Source organism: Vigna unguiculata, chromosome 7 (assembly GCF_037176805.1).
Source record: "Vigna unguiculata cultivar grain cowpea cultivar isolate G323 ecotype 2 chromosome 7, ASM3717680v1, whole genome shotgun sequence".
Classification (NCBI taxonomy): domain Eukaryota; kingdom Viridiplantae; phylum Streptophyta; class Magnoliopsida; order Fabales; family Fabaceae; genus Vigna; species Vigna unguiculata.
Genome location: NC_140798.1, coordinates 44754806 through 44774621, shown reverse-complemented (window position 1 = coordinate 44774621; position 19816 = coordinate 44754806). Strand labels below are relative to the sequence as shown.

The 19816-nt window shown below is 31.8% G+C and overlaps 2 protein-coding genes across 3 annotated transcripts; both read left to right on the top strand.

The window, feature by feature from the left end:
- Positions 1 to 6151: 6151 nt before the first annotated feature.
- Positions 6152 to 9202, top strand: LOC114191660 (uncharacterized). Of its 2 annotated transcripts, none has more exons than XM_085676095.1 (3): positions 6152 to 6901; positions 7526 to 7873; positions 7966 to 9202. In XM_085676095.1, exons 1-3 carry the CDS (start codon positions 6458 to 6460, stop codon positions 8581 to 8583), a joined length of 1410 nt encoding a protein of 469 aa, XP_085532221.1. In that variant the 5' UTR covers positions 6152 to 6457; the 3' UTR covers positions 8584 to 9202. The 2 variants fall into 2 exon arrangements, with proteins under 2 accessions (XP_085532221.1, XP_027936783.1); XM_028080982.2 differs by having other exon boundaries at positions 6154 to 6880.
- A 6557-nt stretch (positions 9203 to 15759) lies between these two features.
- LOC114191495 (uncharacterized) lies at positions 15760 to 18524 on the top strand. The gene has a single exon (XM_028080681.2). The coding sequence runs from the start codon at positions 15984 to 15986 to the stop codon at positions 18366 to 18368; it is 2385 nt and encodes a 794-aa protein (XP_027936482.1). The 5' UTR covers positions 15760 to 15983; the 3' UTR covers positions 18369 to 18524.
- The last annotated feature ends 1292 nt before the right edge of the window (positions 18525 to 19816 follow it).

Genomic DNA, 19816 nt, shown 5'->3' with positions numbered 1-19816 from the left:
GTAAAATAATTAATCAAACTAAAAATATTAAATAATAAATGAATTTAAATCTTTTCAATTTTCAAAATATACTATTTTTTCACTTATTTTTTTGTACGTTTCTTCTTCTTTTCTTTAACTCTTGTTTGGTTCTGTGGATTATATTGTATTATGCAGATTTGAGGGTGTAGTTTTACAATAGTTGTTTCTGAGTAGATGTGTAAAGAAAGTTTATAAGAAGTCACAACAAAACTTTACTCTTTAAACTAAGCAATTTTGACATGAAAAAATAATTAATAATATAAGGAACACATTTTTTAATAAATTTTTATATATAATATGTTGTTCTATTTTTTTATTAATATCTTTGTGTATTGGTTATGTATTTTTTTTTTTTGCTAAATATAGTTGGTTATGGAATGACTTAAGAATATGTTGTATGTGCTTCATCTAAATAGTCATACTCTACTTTACTACCTTATGTTATGTAGGTCACTTAAAGGAGTGAATTTTGCAAATTGCGCCATGATTTATTTTGACTTTTCCAATGTAATGTTGGTCGAGAACAATTATTTTTTAGATATTTCTTTACATTGCCAGGTTGCATTTTTCTAAGCTAAAATGGTAAAAGTGTTAATATCAATTTAATTTGAGAATCTTTGAATTTATTATGAGATGGTAAAAAACTTATTACTAATGTGTGTTTTTCAATTTGTATATCTAACTCTTAAATTTTAATGATTTTATGGTTTTTATCAGTTTAAATATTTACAATTTTTTTTTCATTTTTTGGTTTGTAATGGTAGTATATAAACAGTCTCACTAATATATTACATATATAAACATTCTCATTATTTAAATTTTGTTTTAGTTTACCTATAAGTTATATATTATGACAAAATATATCTTTATTGTCAATTGATTACTGTTTTAGTTAATGTAAAGACAATTTTTTTATAAATGTAAGAACCTAAAAAGTAACTAATAAGAATAACAGAAGTTTTGTAGGTGGATTTTGAATATTTTATTATTAAAATGGTATATTTTAAAATAGAAAAGTTATTATTTAAGTTTTATTTAAAGAAATCATTATTTTTCTAAAAGTATTCACTTTTATTATTTTTTGTAGTCCATTTTTAAAAGCTATGCATGCATGAGTACTAGCTCGCTTGCATGTTACATCGTGTGAGACTGAAATATAAGATAAGTATTTAAGTTTGAATGAGATGTTTTGTTTATCTATTTTTGTGTTTTATGAGTAGTGAAATACGCATGATATAACTTGATATTATTTTAGAACCACATCTATCATATTAGTTTAATAAATTGGGAGAAAAATCTAACTAAACCCAATTTGATGATCTGACAATGGTTTCATATCATTTAAGAGTGAGTTTTATGTTCCAAAATAGACAATACTTCGTAAGAGTTATTTAAAGAAATGTTTGGATGGAGTAAAATTTGTTGGAAGTCCCATATATACTAGAGATAGGACAATTTTAGAATATATGAAACCTCACCTTACAAGCTGATTTTATGGGATTGAGTTAGGTTTAAAACCCACTTCTAACATGATATCAGAACCAAGTTAGAACCTATTCTAGCGAGCTTTCTTAGATATTCTATTTCACCCGATATCAGGTTGCTGACGGACCATCCACTAATTTCTTGTCTTACGTACGAGATGAATCTATCTTGGTACATTCTCTTCCATCCGCTATCTCGAACCGCTATTAGATCACCCATTTATAGTCTCACGCATGATATGAATATATTTTAGTGTAAAAGGATGTGTTGAAAGATTATATTAAACTTAAATTTTATAATTATATTTGAGCTCATGTTACACGGTGGTGGTGTATGAGTTGATAGGACCCACCTTGGTCTGGTTGATGATGTTTGGTCTTGATCAAGAATTAGACAGGAATCTGTGCATGATTGATCTGTGTAGTTCCTTTTCCCTCTCCTCTCTCCTTTGAACGTTCGCCCCCACCATCATCGTCTCGCCACCCACCTTTCCTCCTCCTTCAAAAATTTCACTTCTTCAGTAACAACAACGAATCTTCACAACCTTACAATCATCTCACTCATTTCGTTTTTTATATATATATTTTTTAAACTCTAAACAAAATGTCCAACAAGATTCCTTTCTGTTATTCAACAACTCTATAGGTATATCCAGTTAGTTACAACTAACAGACTCTTAGATATAAAGTAATATTTTAAAATTCAAACAACAACAAAAATCACAAGGTTTCACTACACGTACTGGATTAAAAAAATATCTATCTTTTTTTATTAGGTTTTAAAAACAAGAAAAATATGGACTGCTTTTATTCAATTTTGATTGTCTGCAATCTTTTAAAACAGATGACTCTGTCTAACTAAAATTTCAGCTGTAATATGTTGGTTTCGTGTATCTTTTAAATGATTAATTTCTTTCCTTGATGAAATTAAATGATAAAACTTAAACTTGTATAGACAATTGATAATTGATTTTTAATGTCATGAAAATTTATATGGTCAAAATTTTCTGTAACCAATGTTGGTGACTTAATTCATAAAATTATTATAACTTTTAATTTGTAATAGATATTATTTTAAATATTAATAAATTTATAAATTAATATCTAAATTAGTTATTATAGTAATTAATTATTTTTTATTTTTAAAATTGTTTACTATTTAAATTGTTTTCTTAGATAATCATATTATAATTGTTTAGTTCATATTTAATTATAAGAAATTGATATTTAAGACTTGTTTTAAACATTTAACTCAATGTTGATAATCACAAATAACTATATTTTATTATATGTATAAATTAATTTTAACTAGACATCTTTACAAAATTATTATATAATATTAATCGATTGATTATAATTTCTCAAAAACTAAAATTATAATAAATTAATTTATGTTCATTTGCTTAAATAATTTAATCCGATAATGAAATAATGAGATAGAAATATAAATTTTTAAATAGTTTACACGAGGAATGAATTTCTCAAATCCGAATTAGTTATTTTATCATGTACTCGTAATTTCTTTTACTAATATTTTTATCTCTATTTCATATATATTCCCTTTTGTATGCATAATTTATAATTAGTTAAATAATTTTAGATGTCTTCATTTTTGTAACGAAATCTCAACTAGGTCCTTTCATCTTTATATGACTCAATTGAATTCCTATTTTGAAAAATTCATTACAATTAGGTAATTTTTGTTAGTAATACTCTAATTGTGTTAACTTGTTAATCATGTGCTACATGTCAGTATGTAACTTTTTTATAAACTTTAAATTTCCAATTTTACTTTTTATAATATTATTAAACGACTTTTTAATAGTAACACTTATATTAAACTTAAAAAAAATAAAAGAAAAATTACCATGAGTTTCATTCTCTTTTCTCTTGTTCTTCATCATATTTGTAGTTTTTATGTTAATATTCATGACTTGTACTATTTTTCGCTTAAGACACATATTCAACAAATTTATGCTAGTAATATTAATTTAAATCATTAATATTTAAAAATAAAATTTCAATTATTAATCATAATAAAATAATTTAACATATAAATATAATAATTATATCAATTAATTTATTTAAAAATATTAATTAATCAATTGAATGTTTAGAAAATATTTTATATAATAAAATATGTTTTTAATATTTATACTATATATAAACAAATTTAAAAAATTGGAAACAAATAAAAAAGTAAAAAGGTGATGGGTCGGCTAGTCTATGACCCATCAACTCGTCTTGTATAGAATATGTTATCACTAATGACTTATTTTTGTTTGACAGATTAAAATAGACTTGAATAATCGATTTTGTCTCTCCTATTTATTTATTTTATTTAAAATAAAATATCTAATTTTATAGAAAGTTAAAAACTCGAACATTGTGATGTTTAATACTTTAACTTAAAAGATTTATTTTATTGTTTACGAATTTGAAAAAATGCTAATATTAATCTAATATTTGTCATTTTTTTATATGTAAATCAACATGTTAATCTAAAATTTTCAAATAAGATTACTTTAAACATTATTATAAACTTTAATATCACAATCAACTAAATTAATATCCTAAAATTCATAATAATTTTTCATCATATGAAAATTTATTAAATTTATTAACGCAGAATTTCAGCGACAAGACTAATTATTGTGTAATTATCTTTTACCTGAAGCCCATCACTTCTAAAGTAACAGATTTAATCAATGAGTTTGGCTAGAAAATGATTATTAATTAACCGGCAAATACATGTTAAACATGAATTAGCTATGAAAATGACTAAATATATGATCATTTTAAGTATTCTTTATTCACGACATGACTATATTATATTTAATTAAAAAAATTATTTGATTGGATCCAGACCGGGAATAAGAAACCTGATATTTTAAGAAATCTTTCGCAACAAATTTTGTGGAGGTGTTTGGTCTGACGATTTTTTATTTGGTTCTCAATATTGGTAGAGATTTTATTCGTTTGTTTTTTAGTCTCTCAGCAACACGTGAATTAAATTCTAAATATACTAACACAGGAAAAAGAGATCACGTTACTAGGTACTAATTTTTTTGGCCACATTATGATGTAATTATTTAGCTTGAGATTTTTCTACCTTGATATATATTTTAGTATCCAAAATATTTTTAATATATTTCAGATTCCTGAATTGAGAAGATATGGGAAGGATTCTCAATACTTTTTCAATTGACATTAATACAATAAAATATCTGTAAATATTTACCAGAAAATTTGTACGCAATATTTTTCTTTTGAACTTATGAAGACAATACATGTTAGTCAGAATATTTTTTGAAATTTGTAATTTTTTTAATATGTGGTAAATCATTAATATTAATAATCGGGAGTGTATACATGGGCCACTATATTTAAAGTTGGCCTCGTGGTATTTGATGTGATTTCACTTCTTAAATTTTGTGTCCCTATTATAACAAAAAATGAAATTATTTTCACTGTTCATGCTGTCAAAAATCCATCAATTTAAACCCATAAAATATTTTCACCAATATTTAATGAATTTATAAATACACAAGTTTCGAAATAAAAAAACTGTATATGAAATTGAGAAATTATATATCATTTTCACCATTTTTTTTTTACTTTTTTTTTAGAAATATTACTAATCCTCACAACTGTATGTAGTATAATAAAAGTTTCTAAATCCTACTTAAAATTAACTCATTACTCTTACTAAAGAAATACTCGAAATCATTATGCATTAATTTTAGAATCATGAATTATAGTATGTTAAGTCATTAATCTATCATCAGCACCCAAACTGCACAATATGCATTCATTTCATGAAATTCAGAATATATTTTACTGATTATAAGAGAATTTAGCAATTCTCCTAAAATAATAAAAAATAATGAATTTCTTTAATAGTAAATTTTTACTATAAAAAATGCAATTAACATTACCAGAACAACTGTTGTTGCCTTGGATGTCATGAATTATGTTCCCGTATTTCGGGATGGAAATTACTTTAGATGGATTAGGCTTTTGCAACCCTTGAATCTCTCCTAAATTCAAATTTAATCCTAATTTAATTTATACTATATCTAATAAAGTTAAAAATATGTTTAAAAACTGGAACTATCAAGTAGTAGTTAATTCTGTACTAAAAAAAAAAACTAATTAGTTTAAATATTTCATATGATAAAAAAGAAATATTCTAAATTACGACATTATATACATAATAGAGAGATACACACGCAAACGAAATTTAACTAAAAAAAGCGTCATTTAAAAACATATTAAATTATTGTATATTTTTATATTAATTATTTCTTAATTGATTCTGAAAGCTATTGAATTGCAACTGTTAATATTAATATATTTTTCTATTTACGTTTCTCAATACTAATTTTTTTATTCTTAATTCTTCCCCTTAAATCCGAACAAAAAAAAAAGATAGAGAAAAGAGGAAAGGTGTGTTAGGAAGAGATACGTATTATTACATTAGGAAAGAGCGTTTAAATGATATAATGAAAATGAAATTCATGTGTGTACGAAATAACAAGAAAATAAAAAAAAAAGGTAAATATTCCGCGGTTGCAACTGCTAGTGCAACTGACCAAAAAGAGCTATATAATATTATCACAACCTTTCAGCCTTCCCATAAAGCAGCAAATAAAATACCATTCTCTCTCTCTCTCTCTCTCTCTCTCTCTCTGTTTCGCTTTTTCTCACTCTCTCTCTCTCAGCGGAACCGTACGCCCACAAACCCACCCACACACACTGCTCCAAACAAAACTCACTTCCTCCCACTCTTCCAAAACCGTTTTCTCATTCTCTCTCTCTCTCTCTCTTTTTTCTATATCTATGAAACTCTCTCTTTCTCTCTTTCCCTTCTCTTCACTACTCACCACTTCTTCCTCACCCTTCTAGGAGTGGTTTCTTTCTCTCTTTCTTTTTCTTTTCTACTCTCCCCAATGGAAAATAAGCAGTCTTTCTTCTCCGCTCTCAAAGACGAGGTTGTACGCGGCCTCTCCCCGTCGCGTTCTCGCTCCAAGAGCCCCGCCCGGACCGCCTCCCCCATTTCGGGTCTCCTCCGCCGCAAGAAGCACAACCCGGACTCCTCCGTCGCGAGATCCGCCAGTCTCCGCCCGCTGGGTGAGACGCTCACGCCTCTTATCGAGGGGCCCGACCCGGACGCCACCGAGAACGGGGATCCCAAGCGAATCGGGTCGGGTCTCGGAAACTGGATGAAGGGCCAGCTCTCACGTGCCCCCTCCGTGTCTTACAAGAGGTCTGATCTGAGACTCCTTCTCGGTGTCATGGGCGCCCCACTCGCTCCCGTTCACGTGTGCGCCACCGACCCCTTGCCTCACCTCAGCATTAAAGACACTCCCATTGTGAGTCCTCTCAGTCATAACGTTTCTCCTATTTCTCTTTTTTCTCGAACATGCTTTGGTGTTTTGCTGTTTCTTCGGTACTTTACAGTGAATGAATTCGTTCCTTCTCTCTCTCTATCTCTCTCTTTTGTTTGGATGCTTGTGCTTTGGATTTTTGGTCGTTTTCTCTTCAGCTACTCATAATATGGCTTTTCTGGTAACTTATGTAACGTTTTATGCTCCTTGTCGTCTTTTGATCCCGTGTAAGATTCACTTTGGGATTTCTAGTTTTATCTCTTTTCCAAGTGTCTGGCTCAAATCGTTAACCAGTGACACACTCAGTCACGTGCTTCGTCTCTGTAATTTCACTAAGAGTTCCTGCTGAGAACAGAAATTTAGGATGAAAATAGTTAGGATATGGACGAAACAAGAGCCTTTCAACCCGGTTTTGTTTTATGAGATAGTTTTACTCAGTAATAACTCACATAATTTTCTTAAATTGATGCATTTAACTATTTTGCAGTATAGGGGGAGAAAGGAACCTTCTTCTTTTTAGAAATTAAAGTATAAAATGTGTGTTTATTGTTAATAGTGAAGTTCAATGGTGATAGGTTAATATTCTTAACTCTTTTTTGGGTTTTATTTTGTTCATGGGAAACCTTGCAGGAAACTTCTTCTGCCCAGTACATATTGCAGCAGTACCTAGCAGCGTCTGGGGGGCTAAAGTTGCAGAACTCTATACGAAATGCTTATGCGATGGGAAAGGTTAAAATGGTGGCTTCTGAGTTTGAAACTGCGACTAAGGTAGTGAAGAACCGAAATGCGTCTAGGTGTGCGGAGTCTGGCGGATTCGTGCTCTGGCAGATGAATCCGGACATGTGGTATGTAGAGCTTGTAGTTGGGGGCAGCAAGGTTCATGCTGGCTGCAATGGCAAGCTTGTCTGGAGGCACACCCCTTGGCTCGGTGCTCATACGGCCAAGGGACCCGTGAGGCCTTTGCGGCGTGCTCTTCAGGTTGATTTTGTTTTAAAACTTGCAACTTGTGATTTTCTCTGGTTGTTCCTTTTTTCTCTTTAATTTCTAAGTGTGTATATTTGTTTGATCAGGGTATTGATCCTAGAACCACTGCAAGTATGTTTGCTGATGCCAGATGCATAGGAGAGAAAAACATCAATGGTGAGGATTGCTTCATCCTGAAGCTTTGTACTGACCCTGAAACATTGAAGGCTCGGAGTGAGGGTCCTGCCGAGATTATAAGGCATGTATTGTTTGGCTACTTTAGCCAGAAGACTGGTCTTCTTGTTCACATTGAGGACTCTCATCTGACGCGCATCCAATCTAATGGGGGTGATGCAGTTTATTGGGAGACCACAATCAATTCATTCCTCGGTGATTACAAGCCTGTGGAAGGTATAATGATTGCTCACTCTGGGCATTCCGTGGTAACCCTTTTCAGGTTTGGGGAGATGGCCATGAGCCATACTAAAACAAAAATGGAAGAGGCCTGGACGATTGAAGAGGTTGCATTCAATGTACCAGGTCTTTCAGTTGATTGCTTCATTCCCCCAGCTGATTTGCGAACGGGTTCTGTAAGCGAAGCTTGTGAACTTCCTCAGGACGAAAGAGGAAAAAACTCATCAGCAGTACACCGAGCCAAAGTCGTTGCACTGGAGAAATCACATAATTGCAGTATTGATAACATGATCTGGAAGATGGAAATCTAACGTTGGGGGTAGGATCAATTCAAGGCAATTGTTAATAGCAGTCACTAGTTTTTGACTACTAACGTTTAGATGTTAGAGTAGGGGGTTCAGTTGGTTCTTTTTGTGGAAGTTTGTTCATGCCTCTTAATAGTTCTGTAAATAGAGCATAAAAATTCACTGGTATTATGCACACCTGAGTGAATGTTTATACTCAATGCAGAATCCAACTATGGAGTTGGAGCTCGTTTTTCCACTTCGGAATAGAGCAATTGGAGGTTAATTTTAGTTTACCTTCCATAAACGAGGTAAGGTGGCGAAACTCTGGTATAGTGGACCCATTAAACTTTTGTTACTTAGCAACATATCTAAGCGTCGATGGTGGTAATATTAAAGAGTCCACCATCGACCTCAGCCAGTTTGGCGCTGACAACTTCTACATGGTGTGGAAGTTATGTGCTTGAAAAGGCAACGTGGGTGTTTTGCCGAGATAATGGAGTAGGGTTACAGGAACAATGCTCAGTCTATATTGATGTACCAAACAGCCCTTTTATATTTCCGGTTGTTTTATGATGTTATTTTGTCAGTGCTCCTGATAATGAAATTGTCAGATAATGAATGCTTTACATTATTTTTTTACGTAGCTGCTGTGTGCTTGTAAATAGTAACCATAATTTACTTTAATTTCTCATTAGAGAGTATGGTCTTGAGTATTTTCTCACATATATATATATATAAAAGAAAAACGGAATGGTACAACTGACTAGAATCGTCAAGAACAATTGTTATGGAGTTAGTAGTATACTAATTGCAATTCTGGGATTCAATCTTATTTGTGTGCACACCAGTCCAGTGTGTCTCTTGTTGAATCACATCATCAATCGTATACTGATTAATTAAATGTTCGTATAAAATTATATTTATAAAGGTGAGACAGGCGAAGTTGTAATGTCGATTGTTTACTCATTTTTTAAAACTTAGTAAATGTGCATCTTATGACTCCCGAATTACTGAGTTGTAAGCATATGAAATTAGTCAGTGTCAGTGCAAGGCGTAGTTAAAAACTTTTGTCATTCCGCATGTTACTGCATGTGTGGAAGCTTCGCTCATTTTCCGACGGTCTTGGTCAAATGAATCGAGCATAGGGAAGAAAATGGTGACCCAAAGGGAAAATATAACAATTTTTTAAGTATAGGGTGCAGAAGACAGTGAGTAGGGAATAAATAAAGTTAATTTGGTTACGTTTCTGATGAAAGGCGCGCGCGTGTCTCTTTGTGTGTCTGAACATGATTATGGAACAACCAACCACGAGTTTTGGTGCTTCCAAAGCCCAAGTGATGTTACCACCTTCTTTCGCTTTCTTGCTCAATTCTCAGGCAGTCTTTATGGTTTTCTTTTGCTTTATCAGATAACGTTTTTTACTTCTTTATCTTCTCCAACAATATTCGTAGAGGAAGATTCCCAAAGCAGTCAATATGAGTTAAGCTTTGTTTCCTTAAATTCTTAATTTTAATAGTTCCATCTGTATTCCTCCTTTTCTCTTTAGCGATAACTTGTTGAATCGTGTTGTCTAGCCTCTAACACGCAAATGTTGCATTAATATATTTGTTTGCCCATTTTCAGTTTCATGTAGTCTAAGCCAATGTATTAACCTGGAAACTAATCTTCTGAGCTTTCCCTTTCTTTTGGTAAACAGTTTTTACCTTTAACAAAAAAGTTCTTTTAAGGGTGTACCAACCATTAAATTTGAACGACTTTAAAACTACATTGAACTATAGATTAAATATGGGGGTATATGCTCTTACTCCTGTACTTGATAGAAAACCTCGCTTTAAAATAGTAATATCCTTATCTTTTCACATCTTTGTGGGGGCGAGGTCAAATGTGTACACATTTATGGCCATCACCATCCCCATGCTAGCTAAATTAATTGTGCGTGGTTAGAGAAACTGGAATGTGACTCATGTTAGGTTGGATGGGTTCGTAAATTCTATGAACTTACTTTCGAACATCTCATCTCATAGCAGCAGTTAAAATGGAAAAACGAGACGAACATTCTGAGATTGGAAGAACGTTATTAGGCTTTTTTGTAAAAAGGGTCACTTTGATCAAGAATTTGTAAAAATGGGTTCGTTGAATTTTTTTTTGTAAAATAGGGTCAAGTCGTAGTGGTAGAGGACGACATTAAAGGTGAAGTCGTCCTCCACTGTGCCGGTTTCTTTTTTTTTTTTTCAAAAACTGAAACCGTGCTCTGAGAAGCCGGTTTCTATAAATATATATATACATATATATATATATAATTATATATTATTTAGTTTTTTTTTTAAATATTTGTTTACAGTAGAGAAATAAAGTGACATCCTCAATGGTGATTTTTTCGCCAGTTTCTTCTGATTTGGTCAAAACGTTCTCTACTTCTTCGTTCGATTTTACAAATTTAGTATTTTATTAAATGATACTTGATAGTTAGTAGACTAACTAAACCACAAATAAAATAAACATTAACAAATTAAATATTCAAATATAATTATCGAAGGATTTTTTAATATTTTTTTAATTTGTATCATTTTATCTTCTTAATTTTGTATTAAGGTTTAACGATTAAGTATTTTAGAATTTTTTTAAAACTATTTTTCATATTTTTACTTAAACAAATATTTTAAAAAAACTAAATAATATAATTTTTTTTATATATATATATAAAGCTGAATGTGTAAAAAAAAAAAAAAAAACCAAAAAGTGAAGTCGTCAGGTCCAAGGACGACTTCACTTTTAAAATATATAGAAACCGGTTTCTGAGAGCACGGTTTCGTTTTTTGGAAAAAAAAAAAAAGAAATCGGTACGGTGGAGGACGACTTCACCTTTAATGTCGTCCTCTACCACGATAACTTGACCCTATTTTGAAAAAAAAAATCAAACTATCCTTTTTTACTAATTCTTGGTCAAAGTGACCCCTTTTTAAAAAAAAAGCCACGTAATTAACTTTGGTCTAAAACTGTGTCATCCTAATCGCGGTGGAGTGAAGTCCAGGTGGCTTTGGTAGCTTTTTAATTATTTTACCATTTTAAAGATGTGAATGTAATTAACACAACGAAACAGACAACCCAACCAAAATTTTGCACAGCTGGTCCCTTCAGAGTGTACCTAAAACGGTAAACTTGGAAAATATGTGGTCAATCCTAAGCCTAGTTTATAGGTACTTGTGTACACATGCACACACTGTTACCATGGCGCTGTAATAACATAAACAATGGATAGCCCAGGGTCAAATGGATTTCAAGATCCAAATTAATTAGCCGTCTCAGAATTGAGTTCCAAACTTCAATTGCTCGTGCCACATTGGACCAAACTTCCTACCAAATTCAACAACTGTACCTACTCTGCTCTTTAGTGGTAGGACATTCAAATTTTACTCCATAAGTAGTTTTCCTAATACTCTTCGCAAAATATAAACTCGTACATCGACTTTACCACAAAATGTGACATCTTTTTTCTACTTACAGAATCATCCTTACCATATTTCCTAATCATTCACCACTCATGGACCAAACAAATTTCTTTAAGGTTCTTGGGTTGGTGATGCTTTCCTTGCTTATCTTAACATAAGATCCAAATATTTAAAAATTACACAGTGCAGAATTCAAAAACAAGATTCTAGATGACAGTGCCCGAGTAATATTTGTTTGACTTCCTTAAACATGTCTCCTTCCCTGCATGAACAAGTTAGATTCCAAGGTTGACTTACACAACTTTTAATTTAATCATGAAAATGCTTGGAGCCTTCCTACCAAACCCAAGAGCTCTTCTTATTCTTCCATTGACTAATTTAGCATTAAGAAAAGGAATTTACGTTTTTACCTCGTGAAATGTACACATATACAAAAAATATTCCTTTTAATTTGTAAAAACTAGTGGTGTTGAGATACATGCATTCCTTAAAACTCAATTCTGTTTGGAAGATGATGAAACTCTAAAATGATGCAGAGGCATGATGTTAGTGAAGGAGTGTGAAGTGTGAGGCAAATGCCTTGACTTTGGTGAGTGTGGTTTCTCTGACAGTGTTAGTAGCACAATGGTGCATGAGAGGGTGAGAAGTTGAAACCTTAAAATAGTAGTATTACTGAAGTGAAATGGTGGAAGGAGTGTCGGCAGAGGAGGCTTGGAATGCACGGAGATGGAGACAAATTTATTATACTGCTGCTGAGACCTGTAATTGATGCATACATATTTATGACGCTGTCCATGTGGTACCATTGCTTCCCACTACACAAATGCAGTATCCCACTCTAAACATCATATTTCACTCTCACCTATTTTTGCCTTTGCCACCAGGGGAGAGAACCACCCTATGCACTTAATACTTACCATATTTTTAATATCCCTTTCTGCTCCTATATTTATAAAATCTTGCACCATTTGAATGATTTGCCCAAGATTGCTCTCCTAATCAAAATTAAAATAATTTTATGGTGTAGATGGTGAACTGACAGTAGCGTGTGATGCATAGTAGAAAATTGAGTATGCAATATATGTCGTTGAGAGGATCGTGAAATGGGCATTTGCACGTGCAGAGCGTGGTCTCATTTATTGTCCGCCATGCGAGAACAGGGTGTGTTCATATTCTGTACCTGTACACCATCATGCAATTTAAGGAGGGTATTAGCAACTCTAACATGCTTCCTAAATAACTCTCTGTACTGTACTTCTTTATTAATATCACAACTCAAATGTAAGGTCAATTTAATTATTTTTAATATATTTAATAATGTCAACTTTACAAATGCACAACCAATGCACTCCATTCAAGATTAAGGTTTCATGTCCATGCTATATTAAAAATTTAATTTAGTTTCATTAAATTTATTTGATTTATGAGATGAGGGTTTTTTTTTGGTTTATGAATGAAATTTTATTATTCAATTACTTTTCTTAATTCATATCAGTTAAATACCAATATCATATTTACATACCTGCGTCTACAAAAATATATAAAAGTTCGTTAGAAAAAAAATCGTGTATAACCGTGTTCAACTATTTATGATCTCATTAAATTATTCTAATAATATCCTTGTATTTTTTATACGGAAAATATGTATAAGAAACAAAAATATACAATTCTTTTTAATCATTAAGAAGGTTGTAGTAAATAGGTATAAGAAGAGTTAAAATTATTATAAGAAGAAAACTTACCTACATAATATCATAAGTGTTATTAGTATTATTTTCAAATTGTATTTATCTTAATAATATATAATATATGTAAGAGAAAGTAAAATTGTAAATTTGTTGATATGAATGATAGGTGTGTATGACTTGTGTTTATTATTATGTGGGTTGACAGCATTGAATTACATAAAAAATTTTGATGAAGGTTTCCATCCGTAAGAGGTGTATTGATTTGCATGTTGGTATCATAGATGTGAATTTAGACCGCAGGTAGGTAACTTTTATTATTATTATTATTATTATTATTATTATTATTATTATTATTATTATTATTATTATTATTATTATATTATTATCACCTGCACTCAATGCACAATGCATGCATGTCTGCCATTCTTTTACTGCAACACAGGTTTTATCATTAAAGCTTGTATTTTTAGGGACCAAATATGAGACTCTACCATAGAAATAACAAATCAAATTTAAAATATGGGTTAGTGTCCTCTTTATGAACAAAGAAATAAAGGTGAAGTACGAGGCTTCTCCCTCTACCTCAAACACTTCTTCTAAAATCTTAATTTTATTTTAAATTCTCATTTTCCCACTCACTTAAAATAACTATTTTTTTCCCTCTAGCCGACTCACTTCCAAGTCTTTTTTTTCAACTGATCTCAACATCTGTTACTTCTTTTATTTTACGAAAATCGATATTCGATATATTTTTTTTAGTTTTTTCTTATATATCGAATTGCGACATTTGATATATTATTATTTTTATTTTCAGAAGTTACATCTGTGTTTAATTTTATTCTACGGATGTTAACATTCAAAACTTTAATTTTTTTAGTTATCGGATGTCGACGTCCCATACATATATTTTGTTTTTCTTTTAAATTTTGTTTTTTTTTTTGAAAATTAATTTTTTTATTTAATTAATTTATTTATGTCATATACATCATATAAAAATAAATTAGATATATATTCAAATATAAATATGTATTAATATTTTATTTTATTTTTAAAATATATAGTAAATAAATTAAAAATTTAAAATAAAAGTGAATTTTAAAATATAAATTAGAATATAAAATAATAAAGTTAAAGAAAAAAGAAAGAATGTATACATATATCGGATGTCGATATCTGATAAAGAAAAATAAATAAAATTACGGATGTCGATATCCGTAGAACAAAATTGAATATAAAATATCAACATTCATAAATAAAAATAATTATAATATCGGATGTTAATATTCGTAACGGGTAAAATTTGAAATAAAAATAAAGTACCAGATATTGATATCTGTAGAACAAAATAAGATACCGGATATCGACATTCGTTGTAAAAAGAATTTGGAGGTAAATCAGTGAAATGAGAGAAAAAATAGTTACATTTACTCGAAGGACGAAGTGAGAATTTTAAAACTTTTTGGGTACCGGAGAAGTGGTCGGAGGAGGTGCAAGGAGAAACCCGCTTTGATGTATATTATAGTTTGATGTTTCAAAATCATGACACTGTATGGCTAGCTTACATGTACTGGATTACATCCCACAAAAGCCCACTCATTTTATATTTTAAACTATGGACTATCATTTTTTGCAAATTATGGAAGATTCAAAGCCTGGTATTGTTTGGGCTGGGTTTTGTAACACTATGGGCTGTTTCCTTCCCGGTGACGGACGAAAAAAAAGGATATATAGAAATTTAGGAATAAAAAGAAATTCAATAATTAAGAAAAGTTTAAATAAATTTCAGATTTTTAATTGAGTTTTTTGTAATATTTTTATTAAATAATGTAAAAATTTTAAAAAGGATAAAAATTTGTAATAATCTATATATCTAAAAAATTAATAGAAACTTAATTAAAAACATTCAAATTTTTAAAGAAAGTCGTATTAATTAAAACATTAATTACATAAAGTTCGATTTTTCCAAAGTTTGAACAGTTGATTTATTAATCAACTATTATAAGTGTGCCTTATCTTTTAAATTTACAGTTAGTTAGAGAAAGTTAAATCTATTATTTTACAAGTGTGAGATAAATGTTACGTTCAGTTCATAGTCTTCCATGGATCCTTTCTTAAGGATGTGCAGAGGGATCTCTACGATTGTGGGAATTATTTTTTGCTGCATCTCTCGGCTCCAAACTCACCTGTGATCGTGAGGATTTTTCTGCTCTGGCTTCAAAATTCAACTCTGTGATTGAGGTTTGATTGCTTTTAGAAACACACTTCACTCATCACTGCATCACATTCCATGGCACAGAATGTCTCTGTCCCTCTCATCCTCCCAAACCCACCACCATGCACACCCCAACCCACACCCACACCCTCAAACGCCACATTCCCCAAAAACCTAACCCTAACCCCTCTCCTTCAAGACCTATTTTTTAACCAAAAACCCTCTTCTCCGGCTCCTCTACACGTCACCACCTCCACCCACCCCACTCCCCGCCTCTCCCCTCAGGCTAACCGAATTCTCCAAACCCTAATCCACCCTTCATTCGATTCCAATCGCTTCCACCTAATCTTCCCTCCCCTGTTCCACCAACCCGCTTCCTCCTCTCTCTCCTCGGACATTCTCGGCATAATCAAGGCTTTAGGGTTTAACAACAAGTTCGACCTCGCATTGTCCGTCTTCGACTTTATTCGAACCCGAAACGACCTCGTTTCGCTCTTGAACGGTTCCGTAATTGCCGTGATTGTCACCCTTCTCGGTAAAACGGGGAGGGTTTCCCACGCCGCGTCGCTGCTGCACGATCTAGAAACCGACGGGGTTGAGGTTGATGTGTATGGCTACACCTCCCTCATCACTGCTTATGCAAATAATAGAAAGTACAGGGATGCACTCAAGGTGTTTGGCAAAATGAAAGAGGTGGGGTGTGAACCCACCTTGATTACTTACAATGCAATTTTGAATGTTTATGGGAAGATGGGCGTGCCTTGGACTAAGATCATTGCTCTTGTTCAGGATATGAAGTGCCGTGGCCTTGCCCCTGATTTGTGTACTTATAATACCCTTATAAGTTGTTGTAGGGCAGGTTCTTTGTATGAAGAGGCCCTCGATCTTTTCGAGGAGATTAAGGTGGCTGGATTTACACCTGATGTGGTTACTTATAACGTGTTGTTGGATGTTTATGGTAAGTCCAGGAGGCCGAAAGAAGCCATCGAGGTTCTGAAACAGATGGAGATGGATGGTTTTCGGCCTAGCGTTGTTACTTACAACTCGTTGGTGTCGGCTTATGTTAGAGGTGGCTTGCTGGAGGATGCCTTGGACCTGAAAAGGAAAATGGTGAAGAAAGGAATTAAGCCTGATGTTTACACTTATACTACGCTTTTGTCAGGGTTTGTGAAGGCCGGGAAAGATGAGCTTGCAATGGAAGTTTTTGGAGAAATGAGAGAGGTGGGGTGCAAGCCTAATATATGCACCTTTAATGCGCTTATTAAGATGTATGGTGACAGAGGAAAGTTTGAGGAAATGGAGAGAGTTTTCAAGGAGATCAAGGTGTGCAAGTGTTCCCCTGATATTGTTACTTGGAATACACTTTTGGCAGTTTTTGGACAAAACGGAATGGACTCTGAAGTTTCAGGAGTTTTTGAAGAAATGAAGAGAGCTGGGTTTGTGCCGGAGAGGGACACCTTCAACACTCTGATAAGTGCATATGGCAGGTGTGGTTCATTTGATCAAGCTATGTCTGTTTACAAGAGAATGCTGGAGGCTGGAGTTAGTCCTGATCTTTCTACTTACAATGCTGTTTTGGCAACATTGGCTCGAGGAGGGCTTTGGGAACAATCTGAGAAAGTACTTGCTGAAATGAAAGATGGTGGATGTAAACCTAATGAGGCAACGTATTCTTCTTTGCTCCATGCTTATGCCAATGGAAGAGAGGTTGAAAGGATGAAGGCTCTGGCAGAGGAAATATACTCTGGCAGAATTAAAACCCATACTGTTCTTTTGAACACACTTGTTCTAGTAAATAGCAAGGTTGATCTTGTAGAAGAAACTGAACGTGCATTTTTGGAGTTTAGGAAGAGAGGAATCTTGCCTGATATTACTACTATCAATGCAATGCTTTCCATTTATGGGAGGAGGAATAAGAAGGGATCCAAAGCCAATGAGATTTTAAACTACATGTACGAGAGTGGATTGACTCTAAGTCTGACTACTTATAATAGCTTGATGTATGGGTACAGTCGTTCGGAAAATTTTAAAAAATCAGAGCAAATCTTGAGGGAGATTCTGCATAAAGGTATTGAACCCAATGTTGTCTCATACAACGTAGTTATTTATGCATATTGCAGAAATGGCATGATGGAGGAGGCAAAAAGGATATTTGAAGAAATGAAAGATCCTGCTCCTGCTCCGGATGTTGTAACTTACAACACATTTATAGCAACTTACGCAGCTGATTCAATGTTTGTGGAGGCTATTGATGTAGTTCGGTATATGATCAAGCAAGGATGTAGGCCAAACCAGAATACTTACAATTCCATTGTTGATTGGTACTGTAAACTGAAGTTGCGAGATGAGGCATGCAATTTTGTTCAAGACCTTGGCAACCTTGATCCACATATTGCTGAGGAGGAGAAAACCAGGTTACTTGAGCGCATAGCAAAGAAATGGTCACAAGTTAAACCATGAATAAGTCTCTGGAGCCTTTTATGGGAAACTTCGTGATCCCCTTGTCCATTCTCTTAGGTTCTATTTAGATCAATTTTTCAATAAACGCTGTCAGGAAAAGAAATTCGATATCAAAATGATTCAGAATTTTCTTATAATATAAAATTAATTTATGCACCTCATGAGGAATTTTGTAGAAAATAAAGTTTATAACAAGAATATATATAATAAGTTTTATTCATCTTATCATCTTTTTCTATAAACATGTGAAAGTCTATCTAAATAGGATCTTAGTCTTTTCGTTCTTATCAATCCATGTCTGTAACACTTGGCTTGAAAGGTTGGCATATAGAGTCATAACTGGTTGTTCGATCTGGAGAAAAATCAGTACCCCAAGTGCTACTTTGCGAACTGTTGGAAAGTTACATTAAAATATAGTGAAATTATTAATGTTTTGAATTTTTAAATGAGTTAGTTATTATATTTTTTGGTTTTCTTATTTCGATGTTTATTTTTGTTATTATATTTTGTCTCTGTTATTATAACTATTTTTTTTCTATATTAATTAAATTAAGACTATAATTTGGAAAGATATTAATTTAAATTTTAAAAATGGAAGGTAAAAAAATTATAAAAACTCGACCTTAAACAGAAACAAAAATGTATTAATTAAAATAAAATGTTGAATACAGAAGATGTCCTTCCGACTAACACCTTTATAATAAATTATATAATTTGAAACCAATTATTAGCTTATGAAATTATCTCACAAATTGTTTGTATATTGAAAACAAAATCAGTAATTGTAATTAAAAATTAAATGTTAATTCTATTTCGACAGCTAATAAGTAAGGAAACACTATAAAATGCGAGTGTTATAAACTTGCATAGTTTATATTTTTACCATTCATTATTTGGGCCTAATGTTTTCAAAACTACTCCTTGAAGTAACTGGACATTCTTTAAAGATTGACCATGACCTTTTATTATAGTAAAAATTGTTTAACATTAATTAATTAGTTAAGTATGATTTCTTCCCTGTAAAACGGTTGGGAGAATAATTTGTATACTTAAAAATTGCAATTTAAAACATCATAGAATAAAACTATTAACTTAACTTTTAATTAGTATAGTGTAAAAAGAAATATTGGTTAACATAAGAAGCATGAAATGGTGAAAAGAGGGGAGAAATGAAAAATGTTTATTTCTTTCGAAGACATTAAAAGAAATTGAAAAAACAGTGTGGGCTAAAAAAAGTTCAGTTTTATGTTAGAAGAAAAGCTTGAAAATAACTTTTATTTCAAATCTCATAAACATGTTTAGACTAGATGAACTTCTCTTCAAAAGAGAAAAATATAAAAAGAAAATTTCAGAATATGAATCCATTTAAAAATACTTATAAAACAATTATATAATATATTATTGAACATCTTTTAATTTCTCAATAAATATTAAATATAAATATAATG

Bases quoted from the DNA above. Each gene is read 5' to 3' on its own strand.
- LOC114191660 (XM_085676095.1), top strand. From the start codon at position 6,458: ATGGAAAATAAGCAGTCTTTCTTCTCCGCTCTCAAAGACGAGGTTGTA. The intron at 6,902-7,525 runs GTTTCTCCTATT...GAAACCTTGCAG, and splicing joins TGAGTCCTCTCAGTCATAAC to GAAACTTCTTCTGCCCAGTA. The intron at 7,874-7,965 runs GTTGATTTTGTT...TTGTTTGATCAG, and splicing joins CTTTGCGGCGTGCTCTTCAG to GGTATTGATCCTAGAACCAC.
- LOC114191495 (XM_028080681.2), top strand. From the start codon at position 15,984: ATGGCACAGAATGTCTCTGTCCCTCTCATCCTCCCAAACCCACCACCA.